Source organism: Cynocephalus volans, chromosome 7, assembly GCF_027409185.1.
Source record: "Cynocephalus volans isolate mCynVol1 chromosome 7, mCynVol1.pri, whole genome shotgun sequence".
NCBI lineage: Eukaryota > Metazoa > Chordata > Mammalia > Dermoptera > Cynocephalidae > Cynocephalus > Cynocephalus volans.
In genome coordinates this window covers 65,690,965-65,714,342 of record NC_084466.1, presented here as the reverse complement: position 1 = coordinate 65,714,342, position 23,378 = coordinate 65,690,965, and the positions used below count along the sequence as shown (strand labels likewise).

The 23,378-nt window shown below is 38.1% G+C and overlaps 1 protein-coding gene across 2 annotated transcripts; it reads left to right on the top strand.

Annotated features, from left to right (window-relative positions):
• The first annotated feature begins 760 nt into the window (after window positions 1–760).
• Window positions 761–23,372, top strand: MED4 (mediator complex subunit 4). 2 transcript variants are annotated; one of them, XM_063102937.1, is made up of 7 exons: window positions 761–904; window positions 7,517–7,583; window positions 15,562–15,732; window positions 17,604–17,661; window positions 19,096–19,182; window positions 20,404–20,535; window positions 22,637–23,372. In XM_063102937.1, exons 1-7 carry the CDS (start codon window positions 780–782, stop codon window positions 22,807–22,809), a joined length of 813 nt encoding a protein of 270 aa, XP_062959007.1. In that variant the 5' UTR covers window positions 761–779; the 3' UTR covers window positions 22,810–23,372. The 2 variants fall into 2 exon arrangements, with proteins under 2 accessions (XP_062959007.1, XP_062959005.1); XM_063102935.1 differs by having other exon boundaries at window positions 20,389–20,535.
• The last annotated feature ends 6 nt before the right edge of the window (window positions 23,373–23,378 follow it).

Genomic DNA, 23,378 nt, shown 5'->3' with positions numbered 1-23,378 from the left:
AATTAAGCATAACTGGCGGAAATATTGGTTATGGGAGCACGAAGAAAACAAAGCGCATGCTGCTTAGTGGCCTCCAGAAGTTCCTGGTCCACATCGTCAAGGAGCTGGAAGCGCTGCTGATGTGCAACAAATCCTGCTGCGCTGACACGGCTCACAACGTTTCCTCCAAGAACGCGAGGCCATCGTGGAAAGAGCAGCCCAGCGGGCATCGCAGACACCAATCCCAATTTTATTTCTGTTTAAATAAAACCGTAAAAACTGGAAAAAAAAATAAGTAAAATTTATGTATTTATCACAATAAAAGAAAGTTGGACACAAAAGATGGATTATCGTTTCTGTCTTAAGGTGATTCCTACAGCCTCCGGAGAGGCTGAACAGGAGGGATGGAACAGCGTTATAGGAATGCCCGCTAAGGACAGGTGAATACCGACGAGACCCTAGCAGATCTCACGAAGAAACTGACACAAGAGGTAGGCCATCATGTAATTCCACAGATGTTTAAAAATCGTTCAGCAGAAGCCTCTCATTGCTGTTTGAAAAACATTAGGCGCAGAGCCTCGGTGTACCTCCTGTTCTCGGTTTAGCAGTCGCTCCCGGGGTTTGCACTTGAGAAGGTCCTGTTAGCCCAGCAGATGGCGCCGGCGCCCGCAGTGCACCTCCAGGAGCTCAGGGGGCGCTCTAACAGGACCGCTCTTCTCTCGCCTCGGTGAGCCTTCCTTCCGCCTCGCCTCGCGTTAGCGCACAGTTGCGCATGCGCCGGCTGCTGGCCTGTGGTTGGCATGGCTGCGTCTTCGAGTGGCGAGAAGGAGAAGGAGCGACTGGGATGCGGCTCGGGAGCCGCGGGCGGTAACAGCACGCGAGAGCGGCTGTTGTCAGCGCTTGAAGATCTGGAGGTCTTGTCAAGGTAATGCCGCCGGTCTGAGAGCCTGGCTGGGGCTGGGCCGGCGGACTGACTCCGGAGCCTGCCGGCCCTGCGTTTGCGCTCGGCGAGCTCGGGAGTCTCCGGTGACTCTGGGTGGCATTTTTTCCCGCTAGAGAACATTTTAGTAATGACAGCGACCCTGGGACCCCAAGACTGTAGTCGTAGCGGACCTTAAGAAATCGCTCGATCTGAGCCTCTTCGCCCACGAACACTTAGCAAACATTTATGGAACTCCCCCTGGGTACCAAAGCGCTGGGGAGACCGTGGTGAAGGGGAGGCTGGATGCCGATGTGGGGTACCCCAGTGTCGAGAGGGAGAGGCAGATGTGTAAGCAGTGACTGACGCGGGGCCCGTTTTTATTAGAGGGATGCTCTCGGGGCTACTGCAGCCCAGGGACCAGGCAGCTTTCTCGGTTGTAGTCAGGGCAGGCTTCTTGGAGAAAGGGCTGCTTAGGAAGAATGAGTTCACCAGACTCGCCAGGCGACAGGGAGATGGAATAGCACGTCGAAAGCCTGGAAACAGAAGCACGAATGACTTGGTGGAACTGCAAGTTGTTTGGGATGGCTAGAATGTAGCGTGCGTGGCAGAGATAGGAAATGAAATTGGTTGACATTCTCCATATTTTGTCACCTTTCATGATACGTCTTTCAAGTTGGAGCCTTTGTTAACTCCCTCACATTAACGTGAGAGTTAAATTGCATTGGTTCTACCTTCTAAAATGTTGCTCGGATTTTGCCCTCTTTCCTTTTTACTTGCTGTCGTAACTGTGTCTTAAGTGCACCCTCTCAACAGTTTTACTTGCCTTCATGCTTCTGCACTTTGCTCTTCTATATTGCCCAAGACCAGAGTTACCGTTCTGAAAGGCATCTCATATCATTTTTTCTGCTGAAAAATATTTGGTAGATTTCCATTGTCCGGTGAGACAAAAATCTAAATTCTTTAGTTTAGCGTGCCGCAAAGCCGTTCTCCATCTCCTCTCAATCCATACTATTATGCTCACGTGCTACACTCCGCCGCTGTTTCTTACTCTTCCCTCTAGCCTCTGTGAGTACTCTCCATTCTAAAGCCAGCCTTACTTCCTCATCCTCGGTGCCATTCCCACTCCACCTCTGACTTGGTGAATGACTCGTTCATCCTCCAGAATCCAGCTCAGTGTCATCTTTTCTATAGCCAACATTCTTTGACAGTGTTGGAATAAATCTTAACGTGTTTTGTCTTTGCTGTAAATTTAGTCCTTGCCACAGCGTTACTTACCAAGTTACTAGGTCAGTACAATATTAAATGATGGAAGAAAGACCTAAAAACACACAGATACCAGAAGTTAAATGGTTTATGTGTTTAATCCACGTTTAAATTGTATTAGATTCAAATACTGATTGAAGACAAATAGGGCATGTGGAATTTTCAGCCAGTCAGTCGGTCAATACAGCAAACAAGAAACTCAGGCACGAGGCAGCTGTCTTGAGGCAGCTGTCTTAAGGCAGCTGTAAGTTATTTGTATTGCCTCTGTGTAAATGTTTGCATGGGTTAATGTAAGTTCTATTTCTTTCTTGGTCTTTGTTGGTTTTGTAATTTGTGGTGGAGAACTAAGTTTCTTCATTAGTTAATCCTAAGTGCACTCCCACATTATTTCTTAGTAAAAAGACACTATCTAGACAGGGTATTTGTAGTGTGGTGTTTTCAGTTAAATTATGTCTCTGTTTTGTGTGACATGATTATCTTTGGGACAGCTAGTTGAAGCTTCATTTAGTTCATATTGAGTTTTTATTCTTTGTAAGTTACTAAACTCCAAATTAAAATCCCATAAATGCTGCCTAGCCCACTACTTCTCTAAATAGGAACGACTTTCACTTGAAAAACTCAGTGTGCTCAACCTAATCAGTGCTTTTAGAATCATTGGTTGGCGAAACTCAGTCTCTGAAAAACCATGAGGAGGTACCCATGTAGTTCTGATACAAATTTGTGTTCCATTGGATTTAGAACAACTAATAATTAATTGGAACATACCTCTGTTGCTTGTGTATGAGGCAGTTTTTCTAGTTCTTTGAATCTGGATGATGCTCTGCTTGGAATATTACCTTGAACTAATTTTTCTGGGAGAATTCTCACCTGAAGGATAAGTCTGAAACTTTGTTGGCTTCTAACATCTTTGCTAAGGAATCTTGATGGTGCCCTTGAGTGTGGAATCAGTTGAGTTAAAGTGTTCCTTATTGTTTGTTCATTTTGATCAACCATATGGTGTGAATGGTAGAAATTAAGTTTCCTGTAAATATGTTGTCTTTGTGAAGAAGTGATACCCCCTTTTGGAAGTAGTGGCTGCTGTCTTTTGTTCTGAGTAGGTCTTGTTCTTAGAACTTAAACTCTTTGCCTCAGTATATTCAACAAACTATTACTATTCATCCTTCTACTCTTCAGCCCAGTAAATTCATTTCTTTTCTGTACCGTAATTTATTTTTCTGTTTTGCTGAATAATCCTAGTACATATTTCATATTCACCAAGTTCAGGAACTATTCTTCTGAGCCTTCCCATCCAGGGTAATGGTCTTTGAGAAATCCTTCTGACGTTAGACAACCCATTAGTCAGTCTTGAGATCTTGCCTTTGGATTGTTTGACTGCTGGGCTGTGTATCAGAAATGTGCTTTCCTGATGCTGTTGGTACCTATAGGGTTACATATACTTGATATTTATGTACTCTTCACTTGACATAGCATAATTAAGTAATTTGTCAGTTATGTTAAATTTTAGACTAAATTGAAATTTTCTTGCATGTGAATTTTTTATAAAGCAATTTATAGCTTTCCATGTTCGATTTTTTTTCCTTCATTACAGAGCATTTCCTGTTTGAAAAATGTATTTACCCACTGAAGTAGAGAGTCATCGTTTAAATTTTCCTCTTTATACTCAATGTTTCTGAAACTTTCTCTCAGCTTTCCAGTTGTACATGATCAATTGAGGTGCTGAGTTCTCTTTTGCTTCCTCTAAAAGAAGCTGTTGTCCTGTTGTCCTTTCTCCAGGAGTGCGAAAAAGACTTTGATTTCTCATTAATGATTTCTCATTAATTTCCTTACTGAATCTATTGACAGATTGGTGATAGACTTTTTCTTTCCTGAGGGGCACTGCAGTCTGTATTAATAGCCATTGTCTTAGAAATTCTTCTTTTTTTCCTTTTTTTTTTTGATTCTCTCATGACTTATCTACAACGTTATTTTATTTGGCAGCTGGTAAGTGAAAATTTACATCTTTTATGATTCTGGAGATGGTTGGTGGTAGTGGAGAGGTGTCACTTTCTGGTTTGCCATCTAAGGCTCATTGGAACTTCACAGAATGAAGCTGTTCCAGTTCATTTCTGAAAGTTGTTCACTTTGCTTTCAGAAGAGTCCCATTGTGTGCTCACTCAGACATAGTTATATATGCTCATTTGGTGATCTGTGAAGTTTGTCATTCTCTGAATGAATTTTGTGTCTGGTTTGCATTTTATGAAAAATGAAAAGAAAAACTCCTCACTAATGTTCCTTACTTATTTTTATGTTGAGCTTCTTGACTTTAGGAAATAGTGGATTTGAAATTTAGGATATATATTTTTTACTATTAACCTGATTATATAGCCTGGATATATTTTTTTACTATTAAGCTGGATATATTTTTTTTACCATTAAAGCTATATAGCCTTTCAATATATTTATTACTTTGTAAAATGTAATAGAATGAGGCAGTCTTTAGAAGAATTTAAGAAATAGAATCACAGATTGTAGTCTAAAATTTTTTCTTAACCTGCTTGTAACTTACAAACCAAACCATGGAAACCAAACCATGTTGATAGGAATCTTGAGGTTTCTACACCAGCCTCTTAATTCTATTTACATAAAATTTACCTGAAATGTAGCACACTAGTAATATAGGCTCTGACCCCTAAGTAAATTATATTTCTGTGGGGAAATGTGGATGGATTCTAGTAAATGAATTTACTGGGCTCACCAGGAATACACCTTCCTGTGTAGCAGGACAGGGCTCTTATCTAAACACCTGTAATCAGAGTGGGTGCAGGGGTTCCATCAGTGTCTTTTCAGCATGGAAGAGAATAGAAGTTTCCACTTTGTCCTAGACTGTTAAGAAAAGCACTAAGTCTTAGATTTCTCCCTGCCCCATGTTCCTGTGCGTAAGGCAAGCTGTCAAAGTTTTCTGTGAATTTGTACTCCAGATTGGCAAGAAAAACAGAACAAGTCTCATTCTCCATCTCCTACCATACCCCCACTCCAATCACCATCACCCCTTTTCCGCCTGAAACCAGCTTTTACTTACACCAGAGGTTCTCAGCTATCTATGTTTCATCTACGGAGTACAGAAAAATGCTCATATGACAGTTTGTTTTCATACAGTGTTGATTTAATCCATCAGCAAGTCTGTCAACTCTGTCTCCAAAAAAAATCCTAAGTCTGACCATGTTTCTCCCGTTTCCATTACTAAATCCTAGAGGCTAGCTCCAAGTCCAAGCCAGTGTCATCTTTTGCCTGGAACAGTACAAAAACCACCTAACTTGCTCCTTGTTCTGGTCCTCTTACAATCTATCCACCAGATAGCTCAGCAGTTGTTTAAAAATGTAAATCATGTCATGTCATTTCCCTGTTTATTTTTAACAGGGTTTTTCTTGGCAGCTGGCCAGTACGGGGATCTGAACGCTTGACCTTGGTGGTATTAGTACCACACACTGCCAGTTGAGCTAACCATCCAGCCTCATTTCCCTGTTTAAAGTAATCCAGTGACATCTCATTGCACTTTAACGAAGCACTAATCCTTTACCATGATTACAAGGGCCTACATAATCTGGTCCTACCTGTTTACCTTTGTCCTCACTTTGTATCCCTCTCCCCAGTGCTTGCTGTGCCCTGGCTACACCTCTTCAAACCTGTCTTTGGGCCACTGAACTAGCTGTGTCTTCTGCTGAGCATTCTTTCCTCCCAGATCTCAAGGCTGGCTTCTCTCATTTAATTCATGTCTTACCTCACAGATATTCCCCTAGTGACATCACCTGACCACCAATTTAAGTAGCCAACCCACCTTGACAGTCTCTGTTGTAACGCGGTGCTTTATTTTCTTCCCAACCCTTATCACTATGGTTTATTTCTTCTCTTAGTTATTCTTGTCTCCTATATTAGAATTTAAGTGCTGTTGTTCACTTCTATAACCCAAGCATCTAGAAAGTGTCTGGCACATGATAGGTACTCTAAATATTTGAAGAATGAGTGAGTAAATGCAGACTTTGCCTTCTCATAAATACTTTTTCATAAATTAATTTATACATAATGGTATAGGGAAGTAGTAGTGGGGAAGCTGGGGTCCAGTTGGCATCATTGTTAAAGTGGTATGAAGCTCGCAGGAGAGAATGTGGAAATATGAAGGTAAAAATAGCGTGGTAGCCAGCAACAAGGTACAAACACTCAGTCTGACTAGAACAGGGTCAGGTAGCCAGTTATGAAGCTGTCCCCGTCCACATAATTTCTGAAAAGTCCCATCTACCAACAAGTTTCAATCGAATGTGTAAATATTATGTTATACATTTTTTTCTGAACTTATTTTCCTGATGTGATACTAATTTTCATATGGGAAAATTGGCATAACTATTAAAAGAGCATTCTAGGAAGATAGAATTTTATTATGTATAAGAAACCCTCTTGGGCTGGTTGGTTAGCTCAGTTCATTACAGCTCAGCCTTGTAACACCAAAGTCATGGGTTTGGATCCCCATACTGGCCAGCTGCCAAAACAAAAAACACACACACAAGAATCTCTTTTAGCTAATAAATGTTTGGCTAATAAAAAGTTCAGTTAAAGTGGAGAATCATTAAAATGATGAATGCATTCCTTAATTGTTTTATTTTACCTTAAAACATATAAACTTATGTTCACTCACTAATTTTTTCATGTAAGACAGGGATCAGGAAGGTTTCTGTAAAAGGCCAGATAGTAAATATTTTTGTTTTTTGGGGCCATTATGGAGCAGCCACAGACAATATGTAAATCAATGGGCATGACTGTCTCTCAAGAAAATGTTATTTACCGAAACTGCAGATGTGTTGGATTTGGCCTACAGGCTTCTGACATAGGAATTTTTCTGGCATAAATCACTCATTACGCATTGTCTGCAATTTTTAGTTTAGCTTCTTTAAAGTGAAATGAGATCTTAGCCTCTTACCATTCTTAGGGCAGATTTTTCCTGAGTTTTTATGACTTCTCCCTGGTTCTTTCATTTGTCCTTTGCAAACCTGTATTGAATCTTTCCAAGCATTCAGCTTAGGTTTATATAGAAAGAAGTCTTTTTCTTCACAATCATATCACATTGATATTTATGTAGTGGATAATTATAGAGGTATAGTAATAAGTAAAACTTGTGTAAATAAGTTTGGTAACAAGCACAACTGAGTCTTGGTGAGAGTGCAGTACAGACATAGTGGAGTGCGGGGTCGTAGCCATGAGTTTTCAGCATGCTGTGTGAGTACCATGAATCCAGAAAGTCAGTTGGATAGGGAGCATTTTAAGACTCCTTCTATTGTATTTATGTTGCAAAGATTTCTTTTGGTTTGTTTGTTTTTCTTTCAGGGAACTTATAGAAATGCTGGCAATTTCGAGAAACCAAAAGTTGTTACAGCCAGGAGAGGAAAACCAGGTAAATGGTTTCTTTTTTAATTTAAAAAACAAAATGGGGTTTTCAAGATGGCGGCGGCTGCTGCGGCTGGCGCGGAGTAGCTGAGGTGGAAAAGGTGGCCACTGGGCCTCAGGCAGCCGGGAAACTTGTGGACCTTCCTCTGGCCATCTCTTAAGGGAGGACTGCTGCTGCTGGCCGGTCGTGGGGGCTCAACGCCACTTTGCTCCCGGCAGGAGAGGCTGCCTCATTTACAGGCAACAGCTTTGAAGTGTGGAGCAGGAAAAGAACTGATTCTTAGCTGCAAAAGTGAGTCTTGAAACAGGGAACACGGCGCCAGGGCTGCTGTGGATGCAGCCAGGATCCCGGAGGCTGGGGCCGCACTGAAGGCGGCCAGCTGCCCTATCCAGGATTCGAGGTTTCAGGCCGGCATTAAAGAAGATTCCTGGGAGCGCCCGAGCGGCGCCGCGACTGAACAGCCCGAGGCGGCAGCGCCGAGAACACGGAAGGCAACAAACCAGAGACAGAGCGAGCGCCCGACCTGGCACAGCACTGGGAGTGATCCCTGGCACAGCTCTGTTCGGGGGGTGAATGCCCACGCGGCTTCCGCCTGCACCACCAGGCCACTCACTGCCCCGGTGCTGCCTCCATTTTCCCAGGTGCGGGCAGCTCCGCCCTGCTCGGCCATCACTGAGCCCATTTGCTTGGCCTGGCGCGGGGCTTTCCGGACCCTGCGGGCTGACCTCCTCTCCCACTCCCTCCGCGGTTCTCTGGCAGGACTGGGGGTGTGGGGCGTCCCGACCAGTTTTGGGAGGGCTAGGAAGTACGGGCGGGCCGACTGTCACTCCACCACACCCTGGACTCCGGCCCCGGTAAACTTCCTGTTACTGGGAGGCAGATACCATCTCTGCGACCACCAGTTTGGAAAAAAGCCTAACGAATTTCTGGTTGGGAATAGTGTGGTAGGAGAGTTCCCAGGTCCGCTTGAACCTGCCGGAGAGCAGGCTGCAGGCGGGCACTAGACTCGGTTTATACCGGGGGGATACAAAGGTGAACAAGACCCGAGAAAGATCTACACAGTGCTACAAAGGCACCCAGAGAGACCGGTCGTCTGTGCCTAGCAGAAACCTGGTAGACTTCCTGGGCGAGGCGGTGCTGAGCAGGGTCTTGAAGGCCCAGCTGATAGACGAGGGGTGCAGAAGACACGCCCCAGCCCAGCACAGTGTGCACAGAGGGGGGAGACGTGCGGCCAGGGAGGCGGAGTCTCGACAGAAACCACACACCCGGTGGGGTCGCCACTGCACGATCTAACAGCCTGGGCCAGAGCACACGGAACGGGGAGAAGTCCTGTACAGAAAGTGAAAGCTCAACAGAGATCACACACCCTGTGGTACGTGATCCACCAGCCCAGCAGAGTACAAGCTGACCAGAAAGGTGGATCCCCGGAGAAGCCCAAGACCCGAGGCAACCACACACACAAGCCACTAGAGGCCAACTGAGCAGTCACGGCGGGAGCCATACCAAATTGGCAACCACAGCAACATCCTAGTTAGTCATTAGTCTTAAACCGGTGGACTGTGAAACCCCCTGCAACAATGAATAAACACCAAAAAAAAGACACCAGAAATACAAAAAATCAAGAAAGTACACCACCAAAAGTTAATAAATCTCATACTCTAGATCCTATAGAACAAGAAGCCCTTGAAATAACTGACAAGGAATTTCGAGTGATAATTCTAAGGAAACTGAATGAGATACAAGAAAACTCAGCTAGACATCATGATGAAATGAGGAAAAGTATACAGGATCTGAAAGAGGAAATATACAAGGAAATCAATGTCCTGAAAAAAAATGTAGCAGAACTTGCTGAACTGAAGAAGTTATTCAGCGAAATAAAAAACACAACGGAGAGTTTAACCAGCAGGCTTGTCGAAGTTGAAGAGAGAACCTCTGAACTTGAAGATGGGCTGTTTGAAATAACACAAGCAGACAAAAAGAAAGAAAAAAGAATCAAGGACATGGAAGAAAATCTGAGAGAGATATCAGACAACCTCAAGCGCTCAAATATCCGAGTCATGGGTATTCCAGAAGGGGAGGAAAATGGAGATTCCATTGAAAACATATTCAACAAAATAGTGGCAGAAAACTTCCCAGGTATAGGAAAAATCACAGATCTTCAGATCCAGGAAGCTCAACGATCTCCAAACGTATTCAACCCAAAAAGGCCTTCTCCAAGACATGTCATAGTCAAATTGGCAAAACTCAGAGACAAAGAGAGAATCTTAAAAGCTGCAAGAGAGAAGCGTCAAATCACCTATAAGGGAGCCCCAATCAGGTTAACATCAGACTTTTCATCACAAACCCTAAAAGCTAGAAAGGAATGGGATGATATTTTCAAAATACTAAAAGACAAAGATTGCCAGCCAAGAATACTCTACCCTGCAAGGCTATCCTTCCGAAATGAGGGGCAAATAGTATATTTCTCAGACAAACAAAAACTGCGGGAGTTCACTACCACAAGACCACCCTTACAAGAAATCCTCAAGGGAGTACTGGGTTTGGTTCCTGAAAAATAACTTCCACTGCCATAAAAACCTAAGAAAAATCTAAACCCGCTAGTACAATAAAAATGGCATTCATGAAGAGAAAACAAGCTAACAAAAACACTATCTACAACCTAAGGAACCAACAAACAAAGAAACCAAACAGTAAATCAGAAAGCAAGGAACAAAAGACACCTAAGACAACCAAACAACCAATAAAATGCTAGGAATAAATCAACACCTTTCAATAACAACTCTTAATGTTAAAGGCTTAAATTCCCCAATTAAAAGACACAGACTGTCTGACTGGATCAAAAAACAGGACCCAACTATATGCTGCCTACAAGAGACCCACCTCACCCATAAAGATTCACACAGACTAAGAGTGAAAGGATGGAAAAAGATTTACCATGCAAACAGAAAAGAAAAACGAGCTGGAGTGGCTATTCTTATATCTGACAAAATAGACTTTAAACTAAAAACCATAAAAAGAGACAATGAGGGACACTACTTAATGATAAAAGGACTGATCCATCAAGAAGACATAACAATCATAAATATGTACGCACCCAATGTTGGAGCAGCCAGATTTATAAAACAAACTCTATTAGACCTAAAGAAGGAAATAGACACTAATACCATAATAGCAGGGGACCTGAACACTCCACTGTCAATATTAGACAGATCATCTAGGCAAAGAATCAGTAGAGAAACACAAGATCTAAACAAGACTCTAGACCAATTGGAATTGGCAGATATCTACAGAACATTCCACCCAACAACCTCAGAATATTCATTCTTCTCATCAGCACATGGATCATTCTCCAGGATAGATCACATATTAGGTCACAAATCAAGTCTCAGTAAATTCAAAAAAATTGGAATTATCCCATGTATCTTCTCAGACCACAATGGATTAAAACTAGAAATTAATAACAAACAAAACTCTGGAAAATATACAAACACATGGAAATTAAACAGCATTCTACTTAATGACATATGGGTCCAAGATGAAATCAAGCAGGAAATCAAAAAGTTTATTGAAACTAATGAAAACAATGATACATCATACCAAAACCTGTGGGATACTGCAAAAGCAGTATTGAGGGGAAAATTTATTGCATTAAATGCTCACTTCAGAAGAATGGAAAGATGGCAAGTGAACAACCTAACACTTCACCTTAAAGAACTAGAAAAACAAGAACAATCCAATCCTAAAGTTAGCAGACGGAAAGAAATCATTAAGATCAGAGCAGAACTGAATGAAATTGAAAACCAAAAAACAATTCAAAAGATCAACGAATCAAAAAGTTGGTTTTTTGAAAAGATAAATAAAATTGACAAACCATTAGCATGGCTAACAAAAAAAAGAAGAGAGAAGACTCAAATAACAAAAATTAGAAATGAAAAAGGCGATATTACAACTGATTCATCTGAAATACAAGGAATCATTCGAGACTACTATAAACAACTGTACGCCAACAAATTTGAAAATCTGGAGGAAATGGATAAATTTCTGGACACACACAAGCTCCCAAAACTGAACCGTGAAGACGTAGAAAATCTGAACAGACCAATAACAATAAAGGAGATTGAAGCTGTTATCAGAAGGCTCCCAACAAAGAAAAGCCCAGGACCAGATGGATTCGCAGCAGAATTTTACCAAACATTCAAAGAGGAATTGACACCGATTCTTTACAAACTATTCCAAAAGATTGAAACGGACGCAAATCTCCCAAACTCATTCTATGAAGCAAACATCATCCTGATACCAAAACCAGGTAAAGATATAACCAAAAAAGAAAACTACAGGCCGATATCCTTGATGAATATAGATGCAAAAATCCTCACTAAAATACTAGCAAACAGAATACAGCAACACATACGAAAAATTATTCATCACGATCAAGTGGGATTCATCCCAGGGATGCAAGGTTGGTTCAACATACGCAAATCAATAAATGTGATACACCATATTAATAAACTCAAACACAAGGACCATATGATCATATCTATAGATGCTGAAAAAGCATTTGATAAAGTTCAGCACTCATTCATGACAAAGACCCTCTATAAGTTAGGTATAGAGGGAAAGTATCTCAACATAATTAAAGCCATATATGCCAAACCCACTGCCAATATCATCCTGAATGGGGAAAAGCTGAAAGCTTTTCCTTTAAGAACAGGCACTAGACAAGGATGCCCACTCTCACCACTCCTATTCAACATAGTGTTGGAAGTACTAGCCAGAGCAATCAGAGAAGAGAAGGAAATAAAGGGCATCCAGATTGGAAAAGATGAAGTCAAACTGTCCCTGTTTGCAGATGACATGATCCTATATATCGAACAGCCTAAAACCTCTACAAAAAAACTGTTGGAATTGATAAATGATTTCAGCACAGTAGCAGGATACAAAATCAACACACAAAAATCAGTAGCATTTCTTTTCTCCAATAGTGAACATGCAGAAGGAGAAATCAAGAAAGCCTGCCCATTTACAATAGCCACCAAAAAAATAAAATACTTAGGAATTGAGTTAACCAAGGAGGTGAAAAATCTCTATAATGAGAACTACAAACCACTGCTGAGAGAAATTAGAGAGGATACAAGAAGATGGAAAGATATTCCATGCTCTTGGATTGGAAGAATCAACATAGTGAAAATGTCCATACTACCCAAAGTGATATACAAATTCAATGCAATCCCCATCAAAATTCCAAAGACATTTTTCTCAGAAATGGAAAAAACTATTCAGACATTTATATGGAACAATAAAAGACCACGAATAGCCAAAGCAATGCTCAGCAAAAAAAATAAAGCTGGAGGCATAACACTACCTGACTTTAAGCTATACTACAAAGCTATAATAACCAAAACAGTATGGTACTGGCATAAAAACAGACACACTGACCAATGGAATAGAATAGAGAATCCAGAAATCAACCCACACACTTACTGCCATCTGATCTTTGACAAAGGCACCAAACCTATTCACTGGGGAAGGGACTGCCTCTTCAGCAAGTGGTGCTGGGATAACTGGATATCGATATGCAGGAGAATGAAACTAGATCCATACCTCTCACCGTATACTAAAATCAACTCAAAATGGATTAAGGATTTAAATATACACCCTGAGACAATAAAACTTCTTAAAGAAAACATAGGGGAAACACTTCAGGAAATAGGACTGGGCACAGACTTCATGAATACGACCCCAAAAGCACGGGCAACCAAAGGAAAAATAAACAAATGGGATTATATCAAACTAAAAAGCTTCTGCACAGCAAAAGAAACAATTAAAAGAGTTAAAAGACAACCAACAGAGTGGGAGAAAATATTTGCAAAATATACATCTGACAAAGGATTAATATCCAGAATATATAAGGAACTCAAACAACTTTACAAGAAGAAAACAAGCAACCCAATTAAAAAATGGGGAAAAGAGCTAAGTAGGCATTTCTCTAAGGAAGATATCCAAATGGCCAACAGACATATGAAAAAATGCTCAACATCACTCAGCATCCGGGAAATGCAAATCAAAACCACATTGAGATACCATCTAACCCCAGTTAGGATGGCTAAAATCCAAAAGACTATGAACGATAAATGCTGGCGAGGCTGCGGAGAAAAAGGAACTCTCATACATTGTTGGTGGGACTGCAAAATGGTGCAGCCTCTATGGAAAATGGTATGGAGGTTCCTTAAACAATTGCAAATAGATCTACCATACGACCCAGCCATCCCACTGTTGGGAATATACCCAGAGGAATGGAAATCATCAAGTCGAAGGTATACCTGTTCCCCAATGTTCATCGCAGCACTCTTTACAATAGCCAAGAGTTGGAACCAGCCCAAATGCCCATCATCAGATGAGTGGATACGGAAAATGTGGTACATCTACACAATGGAATACTACTCAGCTATAAAAACGAATGAAATACTGCCATTTGCAACAACATGGATGGACCTTGAGAGAATTATATTAAGTGAAACAAGTCAGGCACAGAAAGAGAAATACCACATGTTCTCACTTATTGGAGGGAGCTAAAAATTAATATATAAATTCACACACACACATACACACACACACACAAACCGGGGGGGGGGGAAGAAGATATAACAACCACAATTATTTGAAGTTGATACAACAAACAAACAGAAAGGACATTGTTGGGGGGGAGGGGGGGAGGGAGAAGGGAGGGAGGTTTTGGTGATGGGGAGCATTAATCAGCTACAATGTATATCGACAAAATAAAATTAAAAAAAAAAAAAAAAAAAAAAAAATGGGGAGCAGCAGGAAAAAAACCAACAAAAACAAACAAAAAACCTCTTAATTTGTGCAAGTTTCCTACTTATATTTACTTTATGTGATAACAGGAAGATTGGATCACTTAAAATTATTTATTGAAACTTCTGAATTGATATTTTCTCTGCATCATTTACATACAATAACAATGTATTTAAGAACAAAATAATTACCTAAGGGTTTAGCAGTACTCTATTATTTTTCCCTTGTAGTTCTAATTATAGTTACACAATTATTTTTTAACTTTTGAATTAACCAACAAAAGCTTGTTAAATAGATATTAAAACAGTATTTAGAATAAAAAGTTAATGCTCTAATAAACTTAGCCCCTTATTGTAGTCTTGGCTCCCCTAATACAACTTGAAAATGAATGGAAATAAAATAGCATACAGCTGTTAATAGAGGTTATCTTGTGGGTATTGAATTTACAGCTAATTTTTATTTTCTTTATATTTATCTGTGCTTTCTAATTTTCTATAGTGAACAGATGTTTTCTTCTGATTCAGAAATTTTTAAAAGGTTAAGAGGACAAATTTTATATTATAGTTTTTTTACCACAGCTAAAATTTTTTTGACTTTCCACCTTATGTGTTTTAACCTTCATGGTTTTTTTTTGCCACATTTGAATATCACCTATTTATTTATTTATTGTTTTTTGAAATCATTCTATTTCTTCATTTTAAGCAATACTATGTGTGAAATCAGTGGTTTAATTTCTCAAATATATTTTTTCTAATATATATTAGGACAGATTTGTATCTGTAAAAGTTTTTTCTGAATTCTTGGTGCCACCTGAAATCGTATCAAGTACCAAATTTTGGGAGAACTTACATTATAATGTATTTTTAAGTATAAACTTTTAATTTTATCTTCCCTGAGAAGTGAATAAACCTGCTTGCTTTGACATATTGCTAGAAAGACAAGTTTTATTTTCTTTTGTGTGAAAGAGTAGCAGAAAAAGTAGAAAATCTTAATATTAATCTATTTCCCAAAATAATCATAAGTACATTATTGTTATTCTTAAGATTAGGAATAATATTTTGAAGGTATTAAAATTTTATAGCCTAGCCAATTTAGGTATGGATTCTTTGTTTCATTGGAATGTAGCCTTTCAATATACCATTGTCTGATTTAATCAGCTGTTATCCGACAGGTCCTGGAATTGTTAATTCACCGAGATGGGGAATTTCAAGAACTAATGAAATTGGCACTTCATCAAGGAAAAATTCACCATGAAATGCAAGTTTTAGAAAAAGAAGTAGAGAAGAGAGACAGTGATATTCAGCAACTACAAAAACAGCTAAAGGAAGCAGAACAAATACTGGTAAGTTGACAGGTTGGTTCTTAAGGTGAAAAAGGATATCATTTAATCTATTTCTGAGAAATAAATCTGTTATCAGTATTTCAAAGGGCAGAAAACTTGACTTTCCAAGTTTAAAATAAATGAAAGGCCATTGTCATTCCTTTTTTTTGCTTATCGTTTTCATAGTTCGCACCACTTTTGAACCACATTTTCATTATTTAAAGATTTCACAATATTGAATTATAGAAGTGGGAAGTTTTACTTTTATCCTGGTCTGGTATACCTTTTAATTATTAACAGTCTACATCTTCATTTTTAAAATATTTTGAAATCAGTAAAAATATGTACTAATTTCATAAGTTGATTAAAGTTTACATCAATTTATTTAGTTTTTTATCTTAAGCTAGGTGAGATTTGGATATATGTCAAGGACCCTAGTTTTTCCTTTGTTCTTGGCTGCTAATTTGAAGAGGCAATTTATTTGCTATTATTCACCCAGTTATTTCACTAACGGCTAACTAATGTAATTGTTACAATGGTGGTATTGCAGAAATAGCTGACTTTTATTTTCATATGGACCAGACATTGCTGGCATCTTCGAAAACATGTCAAAACGGTCTCTGATAAATAGAAACATGAGTGGTTCAGGGTAAATTAACCACCCCTACTAAAGAAACAACCCCAAGTAAATGCTCTTTTTAAAGTATATTTATATTAAAATCTACTTTTACATATGAAAATAATACTTATCAGAGAAATTCAGAAAATACAGAAAAGTAAGAAATAGAAAGAAAAAATTGCCTTTAATCCCACCAAAGAGTGCTGCTATTCAGTTTGGTCTTTTTCCTCGAATCTCAGGCATATTCATTTTTTACTTTATTATAATTAGCAGGATACTAACAGACTTTCAGTTACTATTTATTAAAGCATTTTTCATATAATTATATCCTATTCTTTTAGTTTTCTGACTTTTGTGTTATAAGTAATGTTATGTTGAATATTGTTGCAGATAAAATTTTTTTCTTATGCATTTTGGACTATATTATTTAGATTAGATTTCAAAAAATGTAATTATTGAATTAAAGAATTAAATTTAGACAGTGAACATAGGACCATAAGAATGAATTTTGATTTAGATAGTAGCAACTAACATTGAGCACTTGGGCAGCAGGCCCTGTGCTTTTGCACATTAGACCAATTGTCTTAGTCTTCATAACAATTTGTATAAAGTCAGCGTCATTATTAAGATGAAGAAACCAAGAGTTTAAATGAGTAACTAACTTGTGCAAGGAGGCTAAAAAATAGAGAGATGGAACTTAATCCTGTATCTCTCTGACGCCACACTCTTAGCCACGGTGTTATAGTTGAGGATATGCATATACTAGCTTGACTTCATTTTGCCCTTAGTGTACCTTGGTGGGTGGTGGGGGCTGTTTTCCTGATAACAGTCATGAAGCGTCAAGGTGCCATATAAAATGAATAAGAATATCAGTCCAAGAATGTATCTTGTAAACTAGAAAAATAATTTTTTTTAGTTATTTTATTCTTGAACAATGCTTTGGGGATGGTATGTGGTCTGGATCTCATCTGCAAATTTGTGATAAGAGACATAAAGGAAAAAAGTTAGTAAATGGTACAATTTATATTTTGCTTCTAAAAACTAATTTGTGAATTGGAGACTGGTTCATGCATATAATTTTTCTTTCTTTTGTTAAATATAGCCATGATATAAATTATATCAAGTGGTATTTCAGAACATTACAAATAAATTATGTGGATTTCCAAGTTTTGCAAATAAACGTTCCTGTGGGATAAGTGATCTTATGAATTAAGCCAAAAACTATGCTTGATATAGTTAAGAATAAACCATATTTCTTTTTTATGTTGTTTAGGCAACAGCTGTTTACCAAGCAAAAGAGAAACTCAAGTCAATAGAAAAAGCAAGAAAAGGTTAGTACCATGGGAAGACTGAATGACCTGAAAAATCCAAGTTCTAGTTTCAAGAAACTGATGAGAGGGTATTACTGGTAATCATTGCTGCTGTTGAAAAGATTCCAATAAATTTTCATTGTAAAGTGTGTTATGTTGTAGCATTGTGCTAGGTGTCACTAGGAAGGTGGAAGTATCGCATCCTTTTGCAGGTTTTAAGAAGCAATAATAGAAGGCAGTTTATGGCTGTGTACCTGAATGTGTAATAAAGACAATCGGCTTATAAAATTGTTGAAAGGAGAGAAGAGAAGTGTGCACTGGAAGCAAGTGGGATTTGAATTGATCTTAAAAGCTGGGACAGAGAGAATGAAAGAGAACATCCATTGGACAACTGAACTGGGACTGGAACATTATAAAGTCAGAACTAGATGTCGCTTTGGGACATAAGCATACTAGGTGTTGTAGAGGCCCAGCATGCCTTCCTGTCCTGCTGTTTCTCTTTAAAAGGCATCTGTTATGGACTGCACTGCATCTTTTTGTTTGCATACTAAAAGTCAGAATTGCAATTAAAACTTTGGTTACTTGCCTTTAATGATTTGTAGATATGATTTACATTTAGTTATTTCAGATTGATTGTCTAAACTTTCCTCCTTCCTGTTTCTTTGGGAATCTACTTTTTGATTGTCACATATGAAAAACAGCTAATATCTTCAGAGATGGGCTAGGCTTCTCTAGCAGGAAACAAATCCCCAAGAGAGGTGACTGAGGCTGGCCGTCTGAAATGTAGACCATGGTTTGGTTTGGTTTTTAGTCTTCAGACATTTTATATACATACACACAGTGCCTTGTTACATTGAAACAGTATCTAAAGTTTATAAAATGAAAAGTGAGTTCTCATTTCTCAGAGGTAACTACTATTAATGTTTGGTGCGTGTCCTTCCAGATTTTTTCTTAGATCTGTGAATATGTCTATAATAAAAACACAAATACGTATATGTACATGTATTTCAGAACAAAAATCAGGTCATGCTATACATATGACTTAGCAGCTTGCTTTCTTTCCGCCTCATGGACACATTGTAGGTGTCTGTCTTCTTAGAGCTGTGGCCATGTTATCAAACAGAGCAGTGTGAACTGTGCTCTGATGTCATAGGGTGGATATCATTAGGAAATGAAGTATTGTTTTTTCTATTTTATTTGTGCTTACTGTTGTTTTCAGAAGAGTAGTGGTATTTAATGATAGTTAATAATTGATATTATTGAACATTATCATGCTAATTTCCCAAATATTTTTTTTCAATTTAAGTTTGTTATATATATGCAGGTATTGTTAGGGAAGGATTATTCTATTTTCAGGTAATTTAAAATTAAGTATGATGTGTAATTATGATGTATGCACTTCTAAAGTTGTATGTTCACTAGACAGATGTTACACTATCCCCTTAACTCTCTCAGGTGCTATCTCCTCTGAAGAAATAATTAAGTATGCACATAGGATTAGTGCAAGTAATGCCGTGTGTGCCCCACTGACCTGGGTTCCAGGTAAAAATACTTCTCTTTTATACTAGGTATATGTGATTTTGAAAATTCTTAGGTCACTATATACAAAAATAGATTTAATATAGAATGCATTTATCCTTAGAAACACCTGCTACATATTTTCACATTTTTAATATCTTAGAAGAAATGGTGTTCTGTAAAGCCATAGCCACTAGGGGCTGCGTTTTTTTTTCTTTTTTTAAATAATAAATTAATAATTTTAAAAAATACAATATGTGATTGTTCTAAAGTTATAGATTTATATGGCTGTATATTCAGGCCAGCCAGAAGCCAACTTTTTAGAGCCACTGGGATTTCCACAAAGGTTCAGCTGGAGAAGCAGACAATCTCGGCTCTCTTTGGTGCTAAAGAGGAAGCACTTAGCACCCAAAAGCAAACACAGGCCTGGAAAGAGCTGGGATAATTAGAAATAGCAAGGACAGTAACAAGCTGCAGCTGTATGGACGATGGATAAAACACAAGACAGGAGACCTAAGGCAGAGCAGCAGCCTTTTTGGAGGAATGGAAGATAGTTATCTCAACTTCAGTAACTCCTGAAGGTGATATTTTACCATGCTAAAAGCACTAAGCGTAACTACAATTTTAGGGGTGAATAATCTGGAGTTGGTAAGAAATATTATCAAAAAGTCGGTCCAAATCTGGCTGTGTTTTTATCAACCCCAAACTGCTTTCATGGTTGGAATGAACATTAGCTGTTCCTGATAATCCACTGGAAAGTTATAGGAAGTAATCTTTAAATAAGATCAAAGAGGTTGGTTAGAAAAAGGTTTTAATTTAGAAAGTTCTTCCAATAAACATTCCAGTCCTTTCTGTCTTACAAGTGTTGTGAGCTATTCCCCACAGAGTATATATCAATGTTATTCTCTTACTAGAAAATGTAGTTAAGTTAGAAGAATGGAGATTGTTATAATTTTCTTAAATTGTCATTTGGAATATTTCCTATAATGACAGTCTATTTTTTTTTTTTTTCATATAGAGATTAATATATTCTTGGGGAGATTTAGTGAAGAAATTAAAGTGCATATATTTTTAAATTAGTATATTATGCTCTTAATAACAATTGATAAGATGACCTTCATATTCCAAAATTGAAAACACAGCTTGAGTTTTTCAGTGTGAACCAAGGAAAATTAATTCTTCAAAGAGTGTATAATGCTTTTTAAAAAATATTTGATCAAATTAAAGCAGTCTTTATTGTTTTAGGGGACCCACGGAGACCATACCCAACTGATTTAGAGATGAGAAGTGGGTTATTAGGTCAGATGAACAATCCTTCTACTAATGGTGTCAATGGTCACTTACCAGGGGATGCACTTGCAGCAGGCCGACTACCAGGTAATGTCACTCCAAAGAATGTTTTCAAATAGTCCAAGGTTTTTCAGAGATGACAGTGATGGGATATCTGGCTGTAAAATGTTTGAGGTTCCAGATCTAGCTAGGCTCTCTGCCAATTTATCCTGTTTTCTATTTATTCCAGTTTAAAAACTGTTCTAGATGGGGGTTATGAAATTAGAATAAGCTGCCTTCTCCCTCTTGTTAATCTTAAGCCATCTTCCTTAGGCATTGGGCTTCTCCTTTTTTATTATTATTGCTCTAAACATAGTTTTTTGCAGTTGTGAAACATGCTATATAAATAGAAGTACAAACGTTCAGTTCCCAAAATAAAGTGAACACTCCTGAACAACCCCCAAGTTAACAAAATGAATAGCAATAGGTTTTCATAGACTGTTTATAACTTTGTAAAATAGCATTTTTGTGGGACTCAGTTTGTTCTGAGCTTTGATTTTCCTCAAGTATTATATAGGTTTGTGCTGTTTTTATATTCTATTTTATGTTATTCCCATCTTTGATATTTTGTAGGTGACTTGTTTTGTTTTGATGTGGTAGAACATTTGGAAAATAGAAAAGGGCAGAAGAAAGGAAAAAATTACCCTTTTTGAGGTAGTCACTTTAAATATTTTAGCCTAGTTCCTTTTCTCTCCCCAATATTTTTACATTGTTAAAAATATGCTCTTTGCTTAACATTATAAGGATGTCCCTGTGATATTAAAAATGTTTTGCATGCATCATTTTTGCTAGCTACCTAAAGTACAAAGTGGTGAGCTCACTGGGCATATATATGAGTTTCCTTGGATATTGCCTTATCTTTCTCATTGTGATTGTTCTGGACTATATGCCAGTCGAAGTCCAGTCAGGAGACAGACAAAACCCAGTAATGGTATCAAGGAAAATTTAAGGAACTATTAACTAGTAACAAGGTATTACTAATGGGTTAAAGAGAACAAATTTTTAAAAGTACAGGAATAACAGATATAGGGAGTAGCTACTACATCTAGGACCAAGGCAGGGATTGACTAAAGAGGGCCCTCCCCACCCCCATCCCAAGGATGATATTCATATCATGGTGCCCTCATTGGAAAGGATATAGTGTAGCTATGGTCTACTGAGTGGCAGAGAAATTAGATAAGTTGTCAGGCTAGAGCTGGCAAGCAGGAAATTACCCACTGGTGTTCTGGGGATGCTTACTGGGAATTTGGGATTATGGTGAAACCTACTGGAAAATCACCCTTAGGGATGCGACTGAAAAGTTGCTGAGAAGTGAGCAGCACTTGATGTTCTGCACACCAGCAGTCAAGGGGAGTAAAGGGAAGAAACCACATGGTCCAGGAAGTCAAGCCGGTACTCCTGCAGTCCCACTGGCGCCCTCTACTGGCAAAGCTTAACATTGTGGCAGCCTGCAAAGGAGATGGTTTCAGGGTCCAGGGAGAAGGGTAGATTAAAGAGAACTGGCACACCTACTTAGTTACTATCATAACACTTTATTTTGACCCTTTTAGAATCTACCTTCTTTCTTTTAGTCTTGAACTATACCTGTTTATGTGTTCTGTTCCTTTTTTTCAGAAATATAGACTCTTAATGTGACTTGGGCACTTTTTTGTAAGATATTTTTATATATGCATTGCCAATCAACTTCTCTTCGATCAGAATTATTTTCAATAGCAGTTCCTTTATCTTCTAAGAAATGTTCCAACCTATTATAATACTTAATGTAGTTGATATAATTACCTATTTATAATATATAGAATAATCTATATGACCTCATTTATATAATGATATATGTGCATATAAATATACACAGATATAGGAAACATTTGATTTGTAATTGTAAATGTCTTGCAAAAGAAAAATTATATCAGTTATTTGAATAGTTTCTTGTAGAGTGGTATGATTTTTTAAAAAAACAGGTTCCCAGTTGCTAAAACATCATGCTTTTCTGTGATAAGTTTAATCTTTATTAATTTGATCAAATGTGTATTTTTATTTCTAGCCTTAAAAAATTTTTACTTCAAATTATTTGCATAAAGGGAAGAATAATTAAGAAGTAGATTAACTACAAATAGAACTGTTCTTATATATGCTTCTTTCTTTTCTCCAGATGTCCTTGCTCCACAGTATCCATGGCAGTCAAATGATATGTCAATGAATATGTTACCACCAAATCACAGTAATGACTTTTTGTTGGAACCTCCTGGGCATAATAAAGAAAATGAAGATGATGTGGAGGTTATGTCAACGGACTCCTCAAGCAGCAGTAGTGACTCTGATTAAAAAAACATAAAAGAGTACAGAACTGAATACTGTGGAATTTTGTTTCTTAAACAATAGCAGGGAAATGTAAACTGCAAATGTATAAAGAATAGCCAGGTAAATATTGGCAATGGTGGAATTGTGCAGCCCATTAAAAATCAAAGTGAACTTACTTTTTAAAGTCAAAAATCATGGTTTCAGTGATAATCCACTAGGCAAATATTTGGAGAATAGTCAAAATTTACTGTGAAAAAAAGATGATTTGTTCAGTGCTGTCTTAACCCTGTTCTGTTCCAATTGTGCTGCATTTGTACAACTGTTTAAATAGTTCTGGAGATAAGCTTTGAGGGAAATGACCCATGTATGTATGTACGTACCACTAATAGGCTCCCTGGAATTATTTAGAAAAGCATTTTTAAAAAAGGCAGTGGCTTACTGAATATGTGTCATGTTTAAAATAACAAAAACCTTCATTTGAAAGTGAAGTCTCTTGGCTTCCATTACAGGAACAGGGGAGAAATTGTCTAAATTTGTACTGTTTGTAATTATTGTAATTTTTGTAAATAAATTGACTTCTGTTTGTACTTCGT